Here is a 24,392-nt window from a genome sequence, read left to right as displayed (position 1 = left end):
TGATCCCTATCCCTATTTGATGTTTAAGGTGTCAAGCATGTTATATGTCACATGGTAAGGCTTATTAAATAGTAGGTAGTATTAATGTTACAGCAACTATCTTTTCTATGGAGACTGTTGGGCATCAACATTTTTTGAATGAAAAAGCAGGCCACCAACAGCACAGACTTCCTCCTCTCCTTTAGAATCGCTTACCTGCCCCAGGACGGGCACCTCAGCTCAGTGCCCATTAATATCTAAATAAGGCAATCTAAAAACTCCAGGTGTATCTTCTCATAAGGACCCGGACTTTTGAACCGGACAGCTAAAAGTAAAGGCGTGACCACTGCCCTTCGCCCCACGCTCCCGCATCAGTGGCCGGCTCATTTAAATGGTGCATCTTATTATTGCGAGCAGCTGATAAAATTTGTGCTGAGCGCTCCCAGCGCGTTCCTCAGACGTGGCTGGAGGCTCCAGTTCCGCGGCGCCAGGGAGATCGGGGCCACCCCAGCCGGGCACCTGGCCGGTACTTAGCTGGGCTTGCGGTGGGGGGGCCCCCGAAGTCCCCAATCGAGGGCTCCATTGGCTGTGGTGGGTGCAGAGGTTGCTGCCAGCGCCTATCCCCCTGCCCACTTCGCGGGTAGGACTGTCGCGGACAGACACCTGGAGGACGCCTCCAATCCCCGCAGGGCGCCACGCCCCGCCGCGCGGAGAAATAAGAAGTGCGCGCCAGGCCGCCCAGGGAAAGCGCAGCTCGGGCTGTGCTCCTTGGACTCGCCAGTTTGCGCGCAGGTGCACCCGGCGACCGTGAGCCATGGAGCCGTCGCGGGGTATCGGCACCTTCGTGGTGTGGGACTACGTGGTGTTCGCCGGGATGCTGCTCATCTCGGCCGCCATCGGCATCTATTACGCCTTTGCGGGGGACAAACAGCAGACCTCCAAGGACTTTCTGATGGGCGGCCGCCGGATGAGCGCCGTGCCGGTGGCGCTGTCCCTTACCGCCAGCTTCATGTCCGCGGTCACTGTCCTGGGCACCCCCACCGAGGTCTACCGTTTTGGGGCCATATTCAGCCTCTTTGGCATCACCTACCTCCTTGTGGTGGTCATCAGCGCGGAGATCTTCCTCCCGGTGTTCTATAAACTGGGAATTACCAGCACCTACGAGGTAAAGGGTCAGACAGAGGGTGGGCTGGGGAGGGCAGAGGGGAGGACTCGTCAGGCTCCTGACGGGATTTTCCAGGGAGCAGACTCACCACCAAGTTGATATCTCTCCCCGTGCAGGTCCATCTCCTCCCCAGGTCTCCCCTTTAGGGAAGAGGAGAAAAAAAAAAATCCTGGGACTTACTCTCAGGATCTCAGTGAAAAAGAGAGGCTTCCAAAGTAAATGGAGTGATTGGGACTAGTGCTCGCTAAGGCCCTTTCGGCAAAGTCTGTGATTCTGAGTCAAGAAGAAAGATTTTAAAACTTTTTATCTTGGGGGAGGGTAGGTCTTACCAGTCTCAGCTCCTCCTCCTTGAAGTGAATCCCCTTGTTCCAGATTCTCAGGGACCAATCACTTTCCCAGGATAGTTGGGGAGACATTCCCCCTCCACACAGGCGTTTTCCAAAGAGGCAGGCGCCCCAGGGGTTAAGGTGCTGTATCTCTCATCTCAGTACCTGCGTTTGAGACCAGATTCCACCACTTACTTAGCTAGGGAAACTTGGGTGGCTTAATTTAACCTTTTGTGCCTGTTCATTTCAAAATGAAAATAATAACACCACCTATCTCACTCAGTCGTTGGGAGGGTTAAATGAGATGATGCAAGTGCACCAATTAAAATAGTGTCTGCTACAGGGTAAGTGCTGAATAGATATTCGCTATCAGTATTGGTGTGCTGGGGGTAGAGATGATTATCTTGGGATCACTAGGAAGTTGTGAGGTTCTTAAACAGTTCTACCCACTCTCACTGAGGAAGGGTGCTTAAGGAAAACCATCTTTCCTGTTGCGCAGGTCCACTGGTTATAGTTTTTCTCAAGTTGTCTGCAGGAAAGGGCTTTGCAAAGATGGTGCGTGTTTGGTTTAAAAAGCTGTTGAATGGGAGTGTTGGTGAGGATAAAAGCTCAGGGAACGGGTGGGGCCCAGTTCAGTGCCCTCAGTGGTCTCCTTCAACCAGGCACTAACCCACGAGCCACATACACAAACCTGCAGAAGTTTCCTCTCTAATAGGCCATTATCCGGAGGGATCAGAGCCTCATTCTCAGCAGTTGCCTCTGTTCTAGAGCTTAGTGTTTGCTGCAATCCGGAGTCACTGGAAGGTGGTTTCCTAGTAAGGCTGGTTCAACTGGTGCTGTGGACAGGGCCCCAATGGCTCACTAAGTGATGGTGACAAACATCATGGGTTCTGGTGATGTCATCCAGGGAAAGGCACATCTGGGACAGCATTGCCTTCATCTCTGGTCATTGTGTTTGGGAGCACTCATTCATCACCCTAGAAGTGAGCAGGATGCAATTTCTGTTTTGCTCAAAGGTAACAAATTGGCTGCTCCAGGCCAAATTCATTTTTCAGTCATTTTTTTTTTTTTTTACTTTTATGGTGTTTGGGGAAAAAAAGAATTTAGCATTTAATGATAGTGGAAGTCAAATAAAATTCCGGATTCTGGCTTCTTTTGGAAACCCAAAAGACTGGTGATACCGAGCCCATAACCCCTGTGGCCACAGGAACTCCAATTTACAGCCATTGCTATCAGTCCTTATTTCTTTTTTTTTAATTTTTTTAAATTGATTTCAGAGAGGAAGGGAGAAGGAGAGAGATAGAAACGTCAATGATGAGAGAGAATCATTGATCAGCTGCCTCCTGCACGCCCTCCACTGGGGATAGAGCCCACAACCCGGGCATGTGCCCTTGACCAGAATCTAACCTGGAACCTTTCAGCCTTCTATCCACTGAGCCAAATCAGCTAGGGCATCACTCCTTATTTCTATATGGAGGTCTCATTGTTGCATTTGCATGGTTACTCTCCTGTGCTAGAAAGATAATTCTTAATCTGCATTTATGACTTTATCAAAAATGCAAAAGGGAAACTGTGCAGGGTTGAAGGGAGTTATTGTTTCAAGGGAGCTGTGAGAGAATGTATTTCTTAGTGGACATGGGGAATATTCCAACATATTAATATAGGGACACCTGGCCAATGCCACTCACCTCATGCATGTTACCTGATGGGACCTGTAGGCATTTGAGTCTGTGAGCTCTGATCTGTAGTTAACCAAGTCCAACACGCAGAAAGAGTTCAAAGAATCTGGTAAGAGGACTTCAGTTCTCACAGGTGAATGCTGCTCTCATAACCACTGACCCGTGCCCCTGCAGGGCACGCGTTAACTCAACCAGAAACGCATTTCCCACACATTTCCTGAGTGCTGGAGGCTAAGTTAGGAGGGTTCCAGCTAAAACAAGCAAGAAAATCACTAATGTTTACTGAATATTCTAGGCACTGGCTGCCTGTTTTACGTACATTATCAAACTCGGTCCTCAAAACAGTCCTTATAAGGGAGGTACTATGAGAGCCCCACTTCGCAAACAAAGAGGCTCAGAATAAATTAAGCTACATAAGAGAGCATGAAGCAAAGCAGACACTTGCCCAGAGGCTGTGCAGTGGGGCATATTGGCGGCTTCTGAAGGCTCTGGTGAGTCTTCTGAAGGAATATTTTGTTTTATGGTGAATGACGAAGCCACCCATAGAGAATAAGGAGTTCAGCATTGAGTGATACTGGCATTCTCACTCAAGTATGAAATTTCTCTGTTTACAGTTAGCCAAAATCAGCTGTTCAGAAGCATTTTTGACATCTATTTATCACTGCCTTCAAAGTATAGTCCTGATAGGAGTTTAGCAACGTCCAGAGTCACAGATAAGAGCAAAATGCAGGAATGCAATTTCACTCATCACTTCTTCCGTATCTTTCTGGATCCAGTGAAATCTGTGTGTTTGAACTGAATTGTCCAGACTCTTGAAAATTATTCAGTAGAAGTTTTGTTGTCTCTAAATTATTCAACATTCTGAGGACTATAACCGATCTTGATTGACTATAGGCACCGATTATTTTTCTCTAGCTTTGTCTGGAAATCCTAAGCTCTTCTCTGAATCTATTTTTCAGTGACTTGAGCTTCTGGAAGGTCTCCAGGTATTTCTTTAGCAGCCCAGTAACCACTGATAGCTGAAATAATGATAGACTTTTTGGTTCTGTCTTGAGTTGGTCTTGTGTGAGGTTAGATCCTTAGGTTTTCCTGGATCCAGCAACCACGGGGGGCAGAGGGGGAAAGGAGAATTAACTTAGTTGAACCAAGTTATTTGGTGCAACTCACTATATACATTCTTAACTTCATCACATTTTTCTCTTCAGTTTTCTCTAATTTCCAGCAATTTAGATGCATATACCCAGAAAAGGCAAATACTTCTCTGTCTGTTCATGTACATTCATTTTTAATAGTTTTACTAAAAATATTTTGAAGAGATAACACTGCCCTGTTTCCAAGCTTACTTGATGAGTCTTCTAAAATGTATTCCAAATTATCCTTGGATGATTTTGACATGTAATTCACTGAGATTCAAATTTTCAAGGCCTATGGATTTGAATACCAACTACATGTCTTCTGAATGAACAGTTTACAACATTTCCCCATCCATTTATATCATTTGACTAGATGTCCAGTGCATGACATTCGTGCACTGGGGGTGGGGAATGGGGGGTCTCCAAGCCTGGCCTGCGCCCTCTCGCAGTTCAGGACCTCTCGGGGGATGGCCGCTGAGGGGTCCTTAGCACTGCCACAGAGGCAGGAGAGGCTCCTGCCACCACTGCTGTGCTTGCCAGCTGTGAGCCTGCCTTCTGACTGAGTGACGCTTCCGTGTGGGAGCACACTGATCACCAGGGGCAGCTCCTGCATTGAGCATCTGCCCCCTGGTGGTCAGTGTGCATCATAGCGACTAGTTTTACACCGATTTGCATAATAGCCTTTTATTATATAGGACTAGAGGCCCAGTGCAAGAAGTTCGTGCACAGGGGGTGGGGTCCCTCAGCCCGGCCTGCACCCTCTCCAATCTGGGATCTCTCGGGGGATGTCCGACTGCCTCTTGCAATTCAGGACCGCTGGCTCCTACTGCTCGCCTGCCTGCCTGCCTGATTGCCCCTAACCCCTCTGCTTGCCTGCCTGATTGCCCCTAACCTCCTCTGCCTCAACCCGCACCCAGGACCCAGGATTCCCTCCTCTGGCCAGCCACAGGGCACCCAGGACCCGGGCCAGCTTCGCCTGGGCTGGCCACAGCCGCAGGCGCCCAGAACTGCGTGGTGGGCGGCTTGTCCCTCTCCCAGGCCACAACCCCAGCTGCTGGTGTCCAGGACCAAGGGGCAGGCAACTTGTCCCTCTCCTGGATGGCTTGTCCCTCTCCCGGACTGGGCCGCAGGTGCAGCTGCTGGTGCCCAGGACCGTGGGGCGTGTGGCTTGTCCCTCTCCCAGGCTGCAGGCGCAGGTGCAGCCGCTGGCACCCAGGACTGCAGGGCGGGCAGCTTGTTCCTTTCCTGGGCCACAGCCTGGCTGGTCCCCATTTCTGTCTCACAAGCTCATTTATGCCTGGATGGTCCCCATTCCTCTCTCCCCAGTGTTGAGTGTCTGAGCCGTTATGGCTTGATGGCATGTGGGTGTGCGACGATTTGTATATTAGCTCCTTATTATATAGGATAGTCTCCAAAACCTTGCACAGCAAGAGAGGAAAGAATCCTATCTAATAATAGACAAACATGGTAATTAACCGTACCTCTGACACATTTTCCATTGGCTAATCAGGGCGATATGCAAATTAACTGCCAACCAAGGTGGCGGCCGGCAGCCAGGCAGCTGAAGCGAACAGGAGGCTTGCTTGCTCCAGTGAAGGAAGAAGCCAAGGTTCCCCGCCTGTCGCTGCTGGGCTCAGAGCTTGCACTCTAAGAAACAATGTTGCAATTATAGAAGCTAAACAAACCCCATGCTTTCAGCCAGCTGGCTGAGCTGGAATTGCAACAGTGTTTCAATTATAGAAGCCAAACAAACCAGATACCTGCTTTCTGCAGCCGAGGTCTCAGAGCTGGAGCCGAGCCTCAGAGCTAAAGCCGGCTCTCAGCTCCAGTGACAGCCATAGAAGGTAAATAAATCCCAGAATAAAAAAAAAGAAAAGGAGAGGTTGGGAGCTTCAGCCACCCGCCAGCCTGAAAACGGCCCTCAACCCTTCACCCAGACTGGCCAGGCACTCCAGTGGGGACCCCCACCCTGAAGGGGGTGTGACCAGCTGCAAACAGCCGTCATCCCCTCATCCAGGCTGGCCAGGCACCCCAGTGGAGACCCCCACCCTGAAGGGGGTGTGACCAGCTGCAAACAGCCATCATCCCCTCATCCAGGCTGGCCAGGCACCCAAGCGGGACCCCCACCCTGATCCAGGACACCCTTCAGGGCAAACCAGTTGGCCCCCACCTGTGCACCAGGCCTCTATCCTATATAGTAAAAGGGTAATATGCCTCCCAGCACTGGGATCAGCAGAGTTGCGAGGCCTCACGCCCCGGGATCAGCGGAGCCACAAGGCCTCCTGGCACTGGGATCAGCAGAGCCTCCCAGCACCGGGATCAGTGGAGCAGCGAGGCCTCCCAGCACTGGGATCAGTGGAGCAGCGAGGCCTCCCAGCACTGGGATCAGTGGAGCAGCGAGGCCTCCCAGCACCGGGATCAGTGGAGCAGCGAGGCCTCACTGCCCCTGTGTCAAGCAGAGCTGCAAGGCCTCCCAGCACTGGATCAGCAGCAGCGAGGGCTCCTAGCACCGGATCAGCTGAGCAGCGAGGCCTCACTGCCCCGGTGTCAAGCAGAGCCACGAGGCCTCCCAGCACTGGGATCAGCGGAGCCGCGAGGCCTCCTGGCCCCTGAGCAGCGTGACAGGGGGCAGCGCCCAAACCTCCTGATCACCCTGCGGCTCTCTGTGTGACAGGGGGTGGGGCCACAACCTCCCTATCTGCTCTGCTCTATTCATGACAGGGGAAAGCGCCCCAACCCCCTGATCGGTCCTGCTCTGTGCCTGATGGGGGGAGCTCCCCAACCCCCTGATCGGCCCTGCTCTGTGTGTAACAGGGTGCGGCACCCCAACCCCCCCCCATCGGCCCTGCCCTGAGTGTGACAGGGGGGAGTGCCCCAACCCCCTGATCGGCCCTGCTCTGTGGGTGACAGGGGGCGGCGCCCCAATACCCTGATCCGCCCTGCTCTGTGTGTGACAGGGGGCGGTGCCCCAGCTCCCCTATCGGCCCTACTCTGTGCATGACAGGGGGGAGCTCCCCAACCCCCTGATTGGCCCTGCTCTGTGTGTGACAGGGGGGAGCTCTCCAACCCCCTGATCGGCCCTGCTCTGTGTGTGACAGGGTAAGGAGCCCCAACCCCTCTGATTGGCCCTGCTCTGTGCGTGACAGGGGGCAGCGTCCCAACCCCCTGATCGGCCCTGCTCTGTGCATGACAGGGGGTGGTGCCCCAACTCCCCAATTGGCCCTACTCTGAGCCTGACCAGGGGCTGCACCTAGGGATTGGGCCTGCCCTCTGCCACCTGGGAGTGGGCCTAAGCCAGCAGGTCGTTATCTCCCGAGGGGTCCCAGACTGTGAGAGGGCACAAGTGGGGCTGAGGGACACCCCCCCCCCACCAGTGCACAAATTTTTGTGCACCGAGCCTCTAGTTATTTATAAGATCTCATTTTCAAGAGGAAGGAACATGAGATTTTGAGTGACTGCCCCAAGCTGATGGAGTCAGGAGTAACGTTGGGACAAGGGCTAGAACTATTCCCCTAATGTGCTATACTGCATAACTTTTATCCATTAATTATTTTTGGAGGTTCTACTATGTGCCAATGCTATCACTCACTCTATAGGAGTCTTAGACAGTGGTCAGTTTGTTTATTTGTTTATTTTAAATGATGTTGTGGTTATATACACAGCTTTTGGCATCAAATGTTCTTAGATTTGCATTGTGGCTCTGACAATTATTAAGTTGCAACATTGGGGTTCTCTCTGAGCCCTTTTCCTCATGCATTTATACTTAACTAGAGGCCAGTGCACAAAATTCATGCACTGGAGGGGGGTGTCCCTCAGCCCAGCCAGCACCCTCTCCAATCTGGGACACCTTGGGGAATGTCCAACTGCCAATTTAGGCCTGATCCCTCTCACAATCTGGGACTGCTGGCTCCCAAACACTCGCCTGCCTGCCTGCCTGCCTGATTGTCCCTAACTGCTTCTGCCTGCCAGCCTGATCACCCCTAACCACTCCCCTGCCAGCCTGATTGATGCCTAATAGTTCCCCAACTATGCTCCCCTGCAGGCCCGATTGCCCCCAACTGCCCTCCCCTGCCAGCCTGGTCACCCGTAACTGCCCTCCCTCCCCTGCATGCCCGGTCACCCCTAACTGCTCTCCCCTGCCAGCCTGGTCACCCCTAACTACCCTCCCCTGCAGGCCTGGTCACCCCCAACTGCCCTCTCATGCTGGCCTGGTTGCCCCTAACTGCCCTCCCCTGCCAGACATCTTGTGGCGGTCATCTTGTGACCACATGGGGGTGGCCATCTTGTGTGAGGGTGTGATGGTCAATTGTCATATTACCTCTTTATAATATAGGATACCTACTCATGTAGTTGTTGAGAGGACAGTATACAAAGCAAATACTTTAAAATGTTAGCTGTGATTATGAAGCAAAAATATCCTTTCCCCTGTTTATTACCTAATGTCAGGGTTTTTTTCCTCTTTTTTTCTACTTTATGAAAAGACTATTGTCAGTCTTAAAATTCAATCTACATGTGATAATAATATTTAAGTGAAAGAATGTCTTAGACTCCAGCTTCATTCCAGCTGTGAAGTTCTAGGATTCTAACTCTATAATACATCTATAATAATAAAAGCAGAATATGCTAATTAGACTGGACATCCTTCCGGACGACCTTCTGGATGAAGCCAGGGCTGCGAGAGGAACCCGGGTCCCGGTTGCCCGCCGGCAGGCAGAGGGTCCTGGGTTCCAGAGGGAAGCCATTGCTGGCAGCCGGGGCAAGGAAGGCCTACTCTTGCATGAATTTTGTGCATCTGGCCTCTGGTTCTGATATATAATATAGGAGGTGAGCAGACTATATTATGAGATATAATAGATGTCAAGGAGAGTTGGAAGAATGGCAAGGTTGTTAGCTCTGAACAGAAATTGACATGGACTGATTTAGGTTAAAAAAATTATTGGAAACCCAGCTGGCGTGACTCAGTGATTGAGTGTCGATCTATGAATCAGGAGGTCACAGTTCAATTCCCGGTTGGGTCATGCAGGAGGCAGCTGATCCGTGATTCTCTGTCATCATTGATGTGTTTATCTCTCCCTTCCTTTCTGAAATCAATAAAGATATATATTTAAAAATATTGGAAGAATATGGAGGGTTTGGCTACAAAAGAGCAGCATAAGGGAGTTTTCTGGGGGTGAGGGAACTGTTTTGTATGAGTTCTTTACTTATTAAGCTGCTGATTTAAAAAAAGTGTTCAGAAGTTTCACATATTAACCATTTTTTTCTTTTTTGGAAACAGTATTTAGAACTTCGATTTAACAAATATGTTCGTCTCTGTGGAACAATTGTCTACATTATTCAAACAGTAAGTAACAGTCCTTTAATTTTTACCTTTTGTCATCTAAAATGTTTTTAATCAAGGCATTAGGGCCACACTTTTTTGGTAAACACATGAAAGATAAAAAAGAGATGTTGAAAATAGGAGGAAACAAAAAAGCAAAAACACTTGTCAATACACAGCATCAACCCATAAGATCAGTGTTTTAACAAATAAACAGTGAGCAGTGTTTAACAAATGAATTTTTCCCTGGGAAACAGAATGATATAAGTGAATGTTAAATATTATATTGATTAAACAACAGTTATATTGTTTTAGAAAAATACACTTTTCCCCATCGCTCCTCCCCACCCAAGTGACAGTAAGGGCATTACTGAGATGACAAAGACTTTTGAAAGAGCTGTAGTAGCTGAGAACAGGAATTGTGACACTGGGAAAACAAGTTGTATGTTTCATAGTACTTTTGCAACATGTGAAATAATAGGTTTGAAAAAATTGATGTAGGAAGACATTAGGAAATATCTTTGAAAGCATGCTTAAAAAGTGAATGTGTTCTCTCTTTTAAAAATGGAACCTGAAACCCAACTGAAGCAGTCACTGAAGGTAAAACAATAGAGCCATACACTCTAAAGGTGTTTTTAAAGCCAAGCGCACAATCCAGTAATTCAAGAGTATGCAAGTATAGATTCACTGATTGACATAATGGGAAGCAAAGATTTGCCAAGCAGTCAGTGCCAGAGATTGCTTCCCGCCCTCCATCTGGCTGCTGGAGGCTTGTCATGATCTTTGTCACATGATTTATATCTACTCTTGGCAGCTAGGTGCTTTAGGGATGGGCTTGATAATGGAAGTCTAGGAAGAAGTTTTCATTCTCATCTTTATTTATAATACTAGAGGCCCGGTGCATGAAATTTATGCATGGGGGGGAGGTCCCCTCAGCCCAGCCTGCACCCTCTCCAATCCAGGACCCCTTGGGGGATGTCTGACTGCTGGTTTAGGCCCAATCCCCAGGACATCCCTCTTACAATCCGGGACCACTGGCTCCTAACTGCTCACCTGCCTGCCTGCCTGCCTAATCAGCCCTAACTGCCTCCCCTGCCAGACTGGTCACCCCCAATTGTCCCCCCACCAGCCTGGTTGCCCTAACTGCCCCCTCCCCCTGCCGGCCTGGTTGCCCCTCACTGCCCCCCTCTGCTGGCCTGGTCACCTCTCTCTGCCCCCCACTGCTGGCCTGGTCGCTCCCAAATGCCCTCCCTGCTGGCCTAGTCGCCCCATGCAGCCTGCTGCTCGGTCGTTTGGTCACCCCTCACTAACCCCCCTGCCGGCCTGGTCACCCCACGCAGCCTGTTCGGCCGTCCATTCGGTTGTGATGGTCACTTAGGCTTTTATATATATAGATCATCTCTCCAATCAAAAACTACCTGAGCATTTGCTATAGCATGGCAGAGTGCCTTTGTAAATTAGTTGGCTAGACTCCAATTTATATCTTTGTGAATTACATAACTTATGTCAGTCCTTAACACTTGCAGTATAAAAGGAAGGGGCCCTTTGGGGTATAGTAGACATTGTGACACAGAGCTGAGACCAGTAGCTTGTATTTACTAACAGTTCAGACCCTCTTTGGATCATTGTTAGAAATACCAACTGAAATGAAAAGTGGGGACTAGTGTTAAGAAGGTGGCCTGTGGTAACATTTTCAAATCTTCAACTTAGATAGAATAATGACTGGAAAGCTAGTTCATTCTTACAAAAAGAGGGGAGCTTTAGCATCTCCCATACGAAGGACTGACTTCTAATACTACATAATATGATTCTTTTCATAATATGTTTGTATAGAGTGACCATAGAATTAGCTTCTATGTGATTAACAATTGTTTGAAGGCATAAGAATAAGGGACCATCCACTTTTAAATTTACGTTATTTCTTTTTAATTATTTTAGATCTAGGAAAATTGATATCTAGCTTGTGTTGATGGATCACTATCTACACTAAGTACCACATGAAAAGTCCCTATTTTTAAAAATTATGTTTTTATTGACTTTGAGAGAGAAAGAGAAACATCAATGTGACAGAGAAATATGGGTCAGTTGCCTCCTGCATGCACCCCTATGAGGTATTTGGCCCACAACCTGGGCATGTGCCCTTACCGGGAATCAAACTTGCAACATTTTGGTGATCAGGATGATGCTCAACCAACTGAGCCACACCAGCCAGGGTGAGAGTCCCTATTTTTACACAAAATTGGTCGTAAAAGATTTTTGTAACCTATGATGATACCACAAATAGAAAAGGAGAATCAATCTTACTTAAATAACATTTCCAAGTTATAAACAAATTTTATTAAGTGTATTGAAACTGCTGTTTTAATTCATAATTGAATTTGTAGAAAAATATTGATATTGTAATTCATATAATTTATTTGGTCTTCTTTTCCTCCCCAGGTTCTGTATACTGGAATTGTTATTTATGCCCCTGCCCTGGCGTTGAATCAAGGTACATTTTAGAGTTACCAATTATGTCATTTTGGGGGTTCATTTTGAGTAGACCTTATTCTCTGGGAGATGGGGAGATGGAGGAATGCTTCCAATAACCTGCATCGGCTTGAATTAGGAAAGGTGGGCTCAGTGTCTACATTAGCAGTTTCTTTGGGTTCTTGGATCCATAGCTTCAAAAGGTTTGCACTTTAGGACAGAATTCACTGGGCAAGTGAGTCTCTGGGAAGTACCAAACAGCCATTCTCCATCCCTTCAGAATGAGTGCTTCCTATAGTCTAAATAGTGAAGGACTGTACTTCCTCTCTGTGGCTACAACCTCCAGCCCATCTCCATGAGGCCTCCCCCCCGCCCCTTTGTTATTTGGCTCAGTTACAGTGTAAAATCTGGAAGGGAGAGAATCTTTTTTTCTCACTTCTAATGTGGTCCAAAATGTAAAAGAAATAGATCTGTGTGCTTTGAAATACCTGACTGCTCCTAGTGACAAAAGGACAGATGGCTATAGGTTCTTATAAACAAATGTGTGAAGGTTGTACTGATCAACAAATTATTATATTCTCTGGATTTGGGCAGATAATAGCAGTGAAACTAGGATAGTTTATTGAGGCCTATGTTCATGTTAGTCAGATTCTCAAAAGGCTTCAGGGAAACTCCACATTCTTTGATTTCTTATCCATTAGAAGGGAGTTTACGTCTAAAACTTCCTTGTAAAATGGACAAATGGATTCTGTGATGAGAAGAATGTGGTACAATAAAATGAAAACACACACACACACACACACACACACACACACACACAAACACAAACCACAAAACACCTTGCTAACTCCACACTAATTTTTTAAAATTCCAAGATAGATAGATAGTAGTTATCACCCAAGTTTATAAAGTACAACAGTATCGTTACAAAGAATAATTCCATTATAAAATGTGCTCTTGACTTCTGAATGTGGGGCATGTTCCGTGTCAATAGTACCAACATCATAAATGAATCACTTCATATGTAAAAAACTGAGCTGTAAACTTCATAAGTTACGTGTTAGCTTTAAGTGTTAAGAAGGTGTTGACTTTAGGGTTTAAAGTGCAGTTCTAGGAAAAAGAGAGCAGTACCTTCAATATGTAAAGAAACCAAGGACACGGTTCTTACCAGTTTATTGAGCAACTTCCTTGGAATAAATGAGAACCTGAGGGACTGTATTTTGACCACTTGAATATCAATTGTGTATTTCACAGTTGCCAAGACAGTGGAAATATTACTGTGTAACAGGTGCTCAGTAGAAACTTACTTAACTGAATGGGAGCTGAACATTTTCTAGGTCAAGTCTTTTCCTTTGTCACGGAAAACTTTGAGCATCTACTAGAATAGAGAGGATAGTATATTGAACCCTAATGTATCCTTATCCCTACACTAATAATTCTTAATTCTTGGTTTAATTCACTCCCTGTTTCCCTAACTAGATTATTTTGCTGTAAATCTGAGATAATTTATCATTTTTATTAATTCAATGTCTTTTAAAAATAAATACATGCTTTCCCCCCTCACTGAGTTTAATTGACATGTAACATGATGTTAATTTCAGGTATACAACATGATTCAATATTTGTGTCTTTTGCTAAATGATCACCACAATAAGTTTAGTTAACATTCACCATCATATGTGGTTACAAAATTTCTTGTTCTTCTGATGAGAGTTTTTAAGATCTTCTCCCTTAGCAACTTTTAAATATGCAATACTGTATTATTAACTATATTCACCATGCTGTACATTACTTTCCCATGACTTATGTATTTTATAACGCTTGTACCAGGATGTGTTTTTAAAATATTGTTATACCATCATTATATTTAAAACATTAACATTAATACCTCATTTTTGTCCAGCTGGGGCCTTCTTAAGTTACCTCTTGAATTCTTTTGACATGATTTCCAGTAGTGTTTAATAGCTACCTTGCTTTCTGGAATGGCAAGATGTTTCAGTCTTACCTTGTAAATTTCCTGGCCCCATCTATTCTAGGTCTTTTCAGTGGACAGAACTAGGGGATATATATTAAATAAAACTTAAATTAAGAGTTTATACTAGCCAGGCCAGTGTCGTTCAATGATTGAGCATCAACTCATGAACCAGGAGGTCAGGGTTCAATTCCCAGTCATGGCACATGCCCGGGGTTGCGGGCTTGATCCCCAGTAGGGGGCATGCAGAAGGCAGCCCATCAGTGATTCATCATTGATATTTCTATCCCTCTCTCCCTCTCCCTTCCTCTCTTTGAAATCAATAAAAACATATTAATATTTCCACTTTTTCAAATTCAAATTTGGGTATTTGCCTAATTTGGTTTTATATTTTGTCTCTTATTTTATGTGGAAACCCTTGCATATGTGGGATAAACCCCACTTGGTCATGGTGTATAATTTTTTTTACACTTTTATCATTAGATCTGCTAATATTTTGTTGAGGACTTTTGCATTTGTGTTTATGAGAGATATTGGTCTGTAGTTTTCTTTTCTTGCAATGTCTTTGTTTTTGGTATTAGGTTCATGCTGGCCTCATAGAGTGAGTTAGGAAGTATTTCCTCTGCTTCTGTCCTCTGAAGAGAGTTGGTATGATTTTTTCTTTAAATGTTTGCTAAGATTCACCAGTAAACCTATCTAGGCTGAAGCTTTCTGATTTGGAAGAATATGAATTCAATTTGTTTAATGGATCTAGTCTAGTCAGGTCACCTATTTCTTCTTGTGTGAATTTTGGCAAATTATGTCTTTCAAGGAACTGTTTCATTATCAAATTTGTGGCCATGGAGTCATTCTTCTATTTTATATAATATAATATGCCCCTCTACTACTTAGGTAAATGGTAGAAACTTATATAGACTTTTCTCTACCTTAGTCCCATTTTAGTAACATGGACAACTTTCTTTCAAGGGTTGGTAGGGTAGTGTGTTTATTTGAACCATGGTGACAAGTACCATACCTAGGACTCCATTCAGTCCAAATAACTACCTCATAGTATTAAGCCATTTCTTAGCTTAATTACAATGCAAATGTGTTTTAATGTATTTAATTTAGCTATTTTTGGATCTATGTATGGTGTCTGAGGGTAGAAACCAGGTCTATTTAACTCATCAGATAGAACTTTAAACTCCAATTGTTTTGGTACATCTTACAAGATTTGGACTTAGTTTTAGGCAAGTGGGAAAGAGGTAGGTACCCAATAAAGGATATGGCTTCCCCCTGATTCTTTTTTTTTTGAGAAGTACTTTTCTTATACATGGTTCATAGTTATACATGCATTTTCTTTTCTTCGACAGTCACAGGATTTGATCTGTGGGGCGCAGTGGTGGCTACAGGGGTGGTCTGCACATTCTACTGCACGTTGGTATGTCAAGAACTTTGTTTCTCTTTTCACTCTACACACTTGCTTTTGCAAAATCAAAAATTCCAGTAGCTGTATGCTGCAATCAGGGTTGTTCACACCTACTCTCCCACCTCCCACAGTATAACTTTTTTTGGTAAGGAATATTCAGTCTGGGGTAAAATTTGATCCTTTGTAGAACATTCATCATAACTGAAAATGTTTTCTTTCATCTGAACCATGCAATGGTCCCTAATCTTATCTCCTAATTCAACCTTACTGCTGCCAAGTTATTATAGCTGTGTTTATATTATTCCTCAGCTCAGAAACCTGAGATAACTTTCCATTGCCTTTAGTGACAGTCAAAATATTGAAGAACCAGTATGGCAAGGGCACTGATACTTCCATGGATGCTGGTCCTTAGAGTGGTGCAAGTCTTATGGGCTCTGTGGTGGGTTGTATTTTAACCCTTTAATTGCTGGATCTTTTAGGAGATAGGGCCCCCTCCTAAAAGGAGAGGCTGTTTCAGCCAAGGTCAAGGGAATGAAAGGGGATACTCAGGAAGTGTGTGGCAGTGGCTAATACAAAAAAAATTTTAGTGTTTCAACAATTGATATGACCTTCTATGTGCATAGTGTTTGAATATCAGCCCTGCCTATCGGATAAAAATCTATGATATTGCTGTTGCAATTTGATTCTGAATTTTCTTCCCAACAATCTCTCCATACCACTCCACTTTACTCCAAAATACATATCTACATTCAACATGCCATATACTATGACCTATCTATGCTTTCACCCATGCTGTTTTCTCTGCTGGGAAAACCTTCTATCTTTGCCTCTCGTACATTTGAAAGTTTGGCTTAAATATCACCTGCTCTTGAAGGCTCTTCCAACCTGTCTCTCTGGGGTGCACTTCTTGGCCAATATCCATGTATTCAATAAGTTTTTACAGCATAATGCATAAGCATACAGGTGCTTAATAATGTCTGATAGAAACATTAATCCTAATACACTTTCCCTTCAAAGGGTGGTCTTAAAGCAGTTGTCTGGACGGATGTGTTTCAAGTCGGGATCATGCTGGCGGGATTTGTTTCTGTGCTTATACAAGCTTCAGTGATTCAAGGAGGAATCGGCCCTATTATAAATGATGCCCGTAATGGTGGAAGATTAAACTTCTGGAAGTAAGTTGCTATTTACCTCTTAACTAATAGAATATTCCTTTCATTTTTGTTTTTCTGTGAAAATAATATCTTTATTGAAATAGTAACCTTACATTAGAAAACAAACCAACCACTAAGGATGTGGCACAGAAATTGAAGCTGGCAACACTAGTAGAGTGTTCACCAGGTGTCTAAGGGGTTAAATCAGTCAGATGTACTTAGGATGGCACTTCCTCCTGGGAAAGGATTGATAGCAAAAGAGTATTTGCTGCCCTAGCCGGTTTGGCTCAGTGGATAGAGCATCAGCCTGCAGAGTGAAGGGTCCCTGGTTTGATTCAGGTCAAGGGTACATGCCCAAGGGTTGCAGGCTTGATCCCCAGTAGTGGGCATGCAGGAGGCAGCTGATCAATGATTCTCATCATTGATGTTTCTAGCTCTCACTTCCTCTCTGAAATCAATAAAATATATATATATATATATATATATATATATTTTTTTTTTTTTTAAAAAGAGTATATGCTTCCAGATAATAAAGTCTGGATGAGTTGGAAGGGTGGGGTAGAGAGATAAGGGAAGAAATAGCAGATAGACAAGGAAAGGAAACCTCTTAAGAGAAAAACACCAAAAGACAGTGATTTCACTTTGATAGTTTTTGGTTTCAAGCAGCCTGGAGAATTTATTTTCTGATATTTATATTGCCCTGGCATTATATAGTATGTTATTATGATGCCATATATTATTATTATTATTATTATTATTATAATTATTATTATTATACTAGAGGCCCGGTGCATGAAATTTGTGCATGGGGTGGTCCCCTCAGCTCAGCCTGCACCCTCTCCAATCTGGGACCCCTTGGGGGATGTCCGACTGCCGGTTTAGGCCCGACAGGTTAAAGGTTAAAATATGGAATAGAGGCTCTCATCTGCCCATAGGAATGTCAGAATATGCACAAAATTGGAATGTTTTACTCAACGATCTCAAATATGAGATTTGATAAAAATTTTCAGAATTTTATAATGTTCAGGAAGTTTTTATGAAAGCTAATTTTGCAGAAAATTTTCAAGTTTGTATTGTGTATCAGAGATTAGCAGAATCATTCCTCCCAGGGTGATACATTAAGAAGGGTTTAAAGATGTATTAAATGTGGAAGTTGAGCTTTCTTTGTAACAGTATTTGGCACAAGTCATAAAATGACTTTCAACTGTTAATATTTAGCTTGTGCACACAGCATATTAAGAAAGCACAATTATAATGGCACAGTAACTTTAGAACATAAAAACCTTTAAACTATTAATTGACTGAATCCTTAAGTGTGACTATAAATTAAAACTATGACTATACATGTGCTAGGAGAAGAATTAGACACACAAGATGTATCAATTTTATGTTTATTTCAGTACATTACCTGTTGCTGTGATGTATTTAGGACCTTTTGCTTTTTTTTTTTTTTTTTTAGTTTCATGCTGTTCTCTGATTACAGCATGGCTTGTTTAAATTATTTTCTGTGGCTATGAGAGAACAATTTACATAAATGCTCAGAATGATTAGAATATTAATGTTCCCCAATCCCATCCAGAATTCCCAAACCTCTGACAGTATCAATTTTATTTCATTGAACTTAAATTAGGAGTATTTCTGCCTTTTATAATTACTTAATAAATGTGTACATATGTGTGTGTATGTGTATGTGTGTGTGTATATATATATGTGTGTGTGTGTGTGTGTGTGTATATTTATATATATATATTTACATATATATTTATATATATATATTTATGTAGGTTTACATTGCTTGTTTCCAAAATTACTCTGGGGGGAAGGGGAGTTCCTGTAGGAATTTTTTTGCCAGTAGTTCAGATTTGTTTTCTGTTTGTTTTCATTTAGTTTTAATCCTAATCCTTTGCAAAGACACACATTCTGGACAATTATTTTAGGAGGGACCTTCACGTGGACCAGCCTGTATGGTGTCAACCAATCCCAAGTGCAGAGATATATTTCCTGTAAAAGCAGATTCCAGGCAAAACTGTAAGCCTAACTGTAGTATTTTTATCATTAACCATTAATTGTCTTTATAAAAACTCTTTCATAAGTCAAGCTTACATTTGTTCAAGTTTGTTTTTTGGTATCATGAAATTCCAACAGGTAAATGCTATACTTATGAAAGGATGAAGTAGTTAAGTACAAAGTGGTACTGTATGTTTTAAATAAGATATTGAAACATATTTATATTAATTATTAAAACAAATCTTATCAATAGTTATATATTATTCATCTGTTTGTATAAGGAATTGTGGGGAAAAATGTAAATACATGGGTCTTGTCATGAAGAATCTTAGCAGCAAATTAGGAAAATATGCTCAAGTATGCAAAAAGTGAAATAACACTAGAGAGGTATAACAGTTCCATGAAACACTGTAACAATAGAGGGAATGTTCCAGAGCATTATATTGCCAGATGTGCTGGTGTATTTTATTTTCAAACACAGTCATGGGTTTATTATCCTGCTCTAGGACTTGCTACTTGAGTGGTCCTGGGCAAGTTACTTAGTCTCTCAGAACTTCAGTTTCTAAACTTGTAAAATGAACATAAGACATATTATACATCTCATGGAGGGTATTGTAGAATACTGTGTTCAACACACAGATGGTAGGGGTCTAGTAAAGGTGAATTCCTTTTTCCACCTCAAATCATGGGATGTGAATCCTGGTTGAGAGATTCCTGTCAACCAGCAGATCCTGAAGAATGACCACATGTGGCAGGTAGAGAAGAGTGAGAGAGCATTTCAGGTAGGCAGAGCCATTTGGGCAAAGCACAGAGGTCAGAAGGACCACATGATCAGAGAACTCTCAAGCCCATCTTGGCTCGAGCCAAGAGTCTGAACAGTGGTTGGTTATTTCTCAGGAGGCCTCAGGTAAGCTTGTGACCACCACTCCTCATGCTGATGAATAGGCTGACTCAGCCCACAGGAATTTAGGGGCTTTAGAACTCGAAATAGAATGATTAAGAGTAACAGGGTGATTGGAGTAGGAGAAGGAGTGGCAATTCTATTTCTGTTGAAAGGAGAACATGAAAATATTGTGATGTCCCATGTCAGAACTCAATATATTGAGAGTAAATTGGTTTAGACATTACCTGTCTTTGGATAATCCCACAGTGAAAAATCGATGTGAATATGAGTACAATAACTGGATAGGCAGTCCCCCAAAAGTGAGCTTAAGAGTTGTGGTATTATAGGGAACTTCGAAGGCATGTAATGTATATATCCAGCAATCCACCAGAGTGAAAATCTATATTAGAACTGATGCCTTTCCCAAAGTAATTGTGCGCATGCTCTTCTGTTGTGTTGGGAACACAACAAACCTCAAAAAAGCCCATTTTTATAACTAAACAGCTTTAGAGCTTTCTTAAAAAGAAGCAATTTCCTTCCAAATAGCCCAATGGGTCTCCTTAACAAGGCAGACTCCCAGGGCTCAGCGGAACCATTTTCTCTGGCTTTCCAACATTTGTTCCATGGGAAGAATGAATCCCAGCCCAAGAGTCAGACTTACCCTGTTTGACTGGGGACAACAGATGTTGATAACTGATCTATTTGAATACCATTAAAATAAATAAAATGATATGATAAAGTATTAAACTCACATGTAAGCAAGGGAGGTGTCTAAACAGGAAAGTGTCTAGGTATATTTTCTATGATTCAGAGATGAGATATAGTTACTTGTCCTATTTCTAGACAATAACAAAACACAGTGAATTTAGTGAATCAAGGGAAAAGGCTAGCAGTCTGTTGTTTGGCACCTGCCGGGCACCTGTTGCATGGCCGTCTACTGGAAGCCAACTCTGAGTTAGCATGCCAGCCTCTATCAGGGAAGGGAAGGAAGGGAAGAAAACAGGATTGGCCAGAGGGAGAATTTGGACTGTGACACAGCCTCAACAGAGACCTCAGGGGAGCTCTAAAGCTCTAAGGCTTGTCCCAAGTGAGGGTAAGGAGACTGGGCCTTTTAAATCTCTGAATCCATTGGTCATTAGACACTACATGACTGTGGGGGTAATACCCCTCTTTGCCCTGGGGCAGCTTATCACAGTGTCTACTATAGCACCACTGGGGAGAAATGTAGGCACCTTAGTGGGAGAAATTCACTATTTAACTGATTATTAAGGCATAGCATTCAATGGCATCAATACTAATAATATCAACAACTATCATTTAGCAAGTGTTTATTACTTGCCAAGCTCTGTGCCATATGATATACATTATTTCATTTAATCCTATAACTCTGTGAGGTCGACATTGCTATCTCTAGGTGAAAATGAAGAAACTGAGAATCAGAAAGGCTAAATCATTTGCCCAGGGTCATGTATAGTTGGTAGAGATGGGATTTATGTTCAGGTCTGGCTCCAGCACTGTTCTATAAACCTTTGCACTCCACTGGGGTGCACACTATGCATTATAATGCTGAACATTGTTTGGGAAAATACTGTCTATGGAATATAGGCTTGCCTTTCATACTTAATGGATGGTATGACAAACCACATTTAAACAGGTTTGATGAGTTGCTATGTAGAGGCTAAGTATATTTAGTAGCTTATAATTGTATCACTTTTTAAAGGAAAATCAGTAATTGTTGCAGATCTGTTGACTATTAAAATCTTCATGACAAGAAGCCCTGGAGTAGTATAATTAGATACCATTATAAAGCTAATAATGCCCTTGGAACTCCAACCAGGAGAATGCATTCATTCAATGGGAAAATGTCACCTAAGCATTTCCAAGCACATTGTTGATCGATGTCATTCATACATAGAAGGTTAGGCCAGGATAAAATAGGTAGCATTGTTGGTAAAAGATAATGTACATTTATTGAATATAATCATGGAAGTTTCTTCTGTTTATATAATAACCTTCCTCTTCTTTGGGATGGAAATCACAACTGTCATTTGCTGGCTTGTTTTCACTTCTCTAGGTCTCTCTACATCAACCTTGTGGGACTCTGGGTAATCCTCGTCTGTGCAGTGCTTTGTGGGCTCGCCCTATATTCCAGGTACCATGACTGCGATCCTTGGACAAACAATAAAGTGTCTGCACCAGACCAGGTTCAGTACCATGTCTTTCTTACATGTGCATTAGTGACATTCAGAATGCTTATTAGATAGGAGGGAAGAGTATTCATGTTCTTGTAGATAAATAGAAAATAGGCACAATATAATCATCTTTAACTTCTATATAGCACTTGGCAGGTATAGCAAGAATAAAGAATGCTGTATCCAAGTTTAAAACATTGAAATACTGAAAAAATTTCAAGCCAAGTGTTAAATAGTTCAAGAAATAATTCAAGGCTGGGAATAGAATTTTAAATGTAGTTTTAAAAAGCCAAAGCTGTATACAGTAGGTCCTCAGGTTATGTCAGAGATCCATTCCTACGGTGCGATGTAAAGCGATTTTCGCTGTAAGTTGGAACCCACCTACATAAGCACCTACATCACTCACGTGGAACACATACACAGCAATAATGAAGTGAAACAGTAAAAAAATTTAAAAGAAAGATAACAATTCCTGACCTTTACTTTTGGTAAATAAATAATAAAAAACATAAACATTTACGTACATATGTCGAAATGACGGATCTTATTTTATTTTTTTATAAATAAATGGGAGATGGCGACGTAACCACAACACAATGTAAGTCGAGTCCAACATAACCCGAGGACTGTCTGTATAAGCTATATTACTGTAGAACATTTTGTCATATTGTTAGATATCCCATTTATAAATAGTTTACTTTTCAGTTTTGATTTGTTTTGTTTTTAATTAAAGTATAGTTGGTTTATAATACTATCTTTAATAATAAAAGCTTAATATGCTAATTAGACTGGATGTCCTTCTGGACAACCCTCTGGATGAAGCCAGGGCTGTGAGGAAAGCCTAGGTCCGGGTCCTGGGTGCCAGAGGGAAGCTGATGCCAGCAGCTGGGGGAAGGAAGGCCTACTCTTGCACGAATTTCATGCATCGGGCCTCTCGTATTAGAAGTCAGGTTCTTATAATACCTTGAGAAAAAGAATTTTTTAAGATTTGCACAGGAAGATGACTGGTTTTTATTTGCATGGAATTACATCCCTGTGTTTCTAAAGTCCCATTTCCCTTAAACCAGTACTGGAAAATGTGCAGGGGGATTCAACAGAGCTAAAACACAGCCAGTGTCCAGAGTTCTTGTTCTAGAGTGAAGCTGGGTCCAACAGAGCATCAGGTTAGTTACAGTCCATTAGTCCATTGTGAGCCAGGAGCCCTGTGCGCAAGAGAGAACTCCTTTATTAGGACAAGCATGTCAAACATGCTTCGTTTAGGAGTTTAAGTATCTCATTTCACATCCTTGTAGTGGCTACACCTATCCTGGCCAATGACCTGTTCCCAGTGTGACCGACAGGAAAGTACCTTCCCTACATCACTCAAACTTTGCTGGGCATGCTTGTAATATCTTCCTTACCTTTGCTCCTTCCCTGTTAATTAATAACCAAATTATTTACAATAGTATCAATTTGACATTTTTATACCATACAATATGCTCATCCCACTAATTCAAGTGATCATCTGTCACCATGCAAACTTACCACATTATTATTGACTATATTCTCTTACCTTTCAGTTTTTAAGTGACAGAAAAATGGGTCGAAAGAGTGAACATTTACTGAATATCAACTATGTGATGAGGTTCTTTGCCATGAGCTTTGCCTGCTTTATCTCATTCTCACACCCTTGTGATTCTAATTTTACAGATAAGGGAATGAATGAATCTCAGGTTACAGAGATTGCTCAAGATCACATAGCTAATAAATAAGAATAGTTGTAAACACTCATAAAATACTTGCCATGGGTCTGGCATTATCATAAGTGCTTTGTATAAATTTCAATTTTTAATTCTCACAGCTACACACTGAGGTAGGTTCTACGATTATCTTCCTTTTAAAGATGAGGAAAAGGAGGCACAGAGAAATTAAATAATCAGCTGGTAAACCTGGAGCCAGGATTCAAGCCCAGGCAGACTGCCAATAGAGTCCTAACTTTGAACCTCTATGCCATTTACCATCTTTCAGAAAGTGTAGCTAGAACTCAAACCCAGGTCTACCAGAGTACAAAGCCTGAGTTCTCTTAGTTCGTGCCACAATTATTTTCTAAGACTTGCCTGTCAATCAAGTGCCCAGGGGACTCATTAGAATTGAAGATAGGCTGAATTTTATGTTGGTGCAAATGCATAACATATTCCCAAAAAGATATAATTTGTGGGATTAGAAAAATGAGAGCATCCTTGAGCTGTGTATCTCAATCCTCTCTTAACACATGCCCTCCTTTAGATAAATAGATCCTTCCTATTTTCCCAGAGAATCCAAGAATCATGTTTACTCTGAAGATGGAAGCACCCTTCCATTATATTCTCTCTAGTCAAGAATATTTGTGATTTTTTTGTTGCTGTCAATCTTTAATGTCTGTAAGATGAAGACAAAGAGATTTTTAAAAAATGTTTCTAATATACCTTCCGCTTCCCCTGAACAACCCCCTCAACCCCTCCCCCCCCCCCCGCAACTTCCTAACCTTGAGGCTCCTTGTTATAAAGAGCATCTAAGACACTCTTGTACACATACACAGATCACATAGACAGTGTGTGTTAACTTTCTGAAAAATAAAAAGGTTTGCTCCCTACAGGATGTTTCCAGTAATGTGTTGTCATTTCAGTTAAGATTTCACTGAGGATGCAATACAGATAAGGCCCAGTCAGTAGAAGATGATATGGACATCTCAA

The 24,392-nt window shown here is 43.0% G+C and overlaps 1 protein-coding gene across 1 annotated transcript in view; it reads left to right on the top strand.

The window, feature by feature from the left end:
* Positions 1-784: 784 nt before the first annotated feature.
* The window catches only part of SLC5A8 (solute carrier family 5 member 8), a 44,819-nt gene continuing 21,211 nt past the window's right edge, over positions 785-24,392 (top strand). The window contains exons 1-7 of the mRNA XM_070410905.1: positions 785-1,144; positions 9,558-9,623; positions 12,039-12,090; positions 15,393-15,460; positions 16,466-16,620; positions 18,487-18,627; positions 21,564-21,693. Of these exons, the coding sequence (XP_070267006.1) occupies positions 794-1,144; positions 9,558-9,623; positions 12,039-12,090; positions 15,393-15,460; positions 16,466-16,620; positions 18,487-18,627; positions 21,564-21,693 (963 nt within the window). The 5' untranslated portion in view covers positions 785-793. The remainder of the gene's footprint in view (positions 1,145-9,557; positions 9,624-12,038; positions 12,091-15,392; positions 15,461-16,465; positions 16,621-18,486; positions 18,628-21,563; positions 21,694-24,392) is intronic.

Source organism: Myotis yumanensis, unplaced genomic scaffold (assembly GCF_028538775.1).
Source record: "Myotis yumanensis isolate MYYU_CA2020_CCGP unplaced genomic scaffold, mMyoYum1.0.hap1 SCAF_3, whole genome shotgun sequence".
In the NCBI taxonomy this organism is placed as follows: Eukaryota; Metazoa; Chordata; class Mammalia; order Chiroptera; family Vespertilionidae; genus Myotis; species Myotis yumanensis.
Note: the sequence above shows the minus strand (reverse complement) of the source record. Positions and strands in the feature narration are given on the sequence as shown.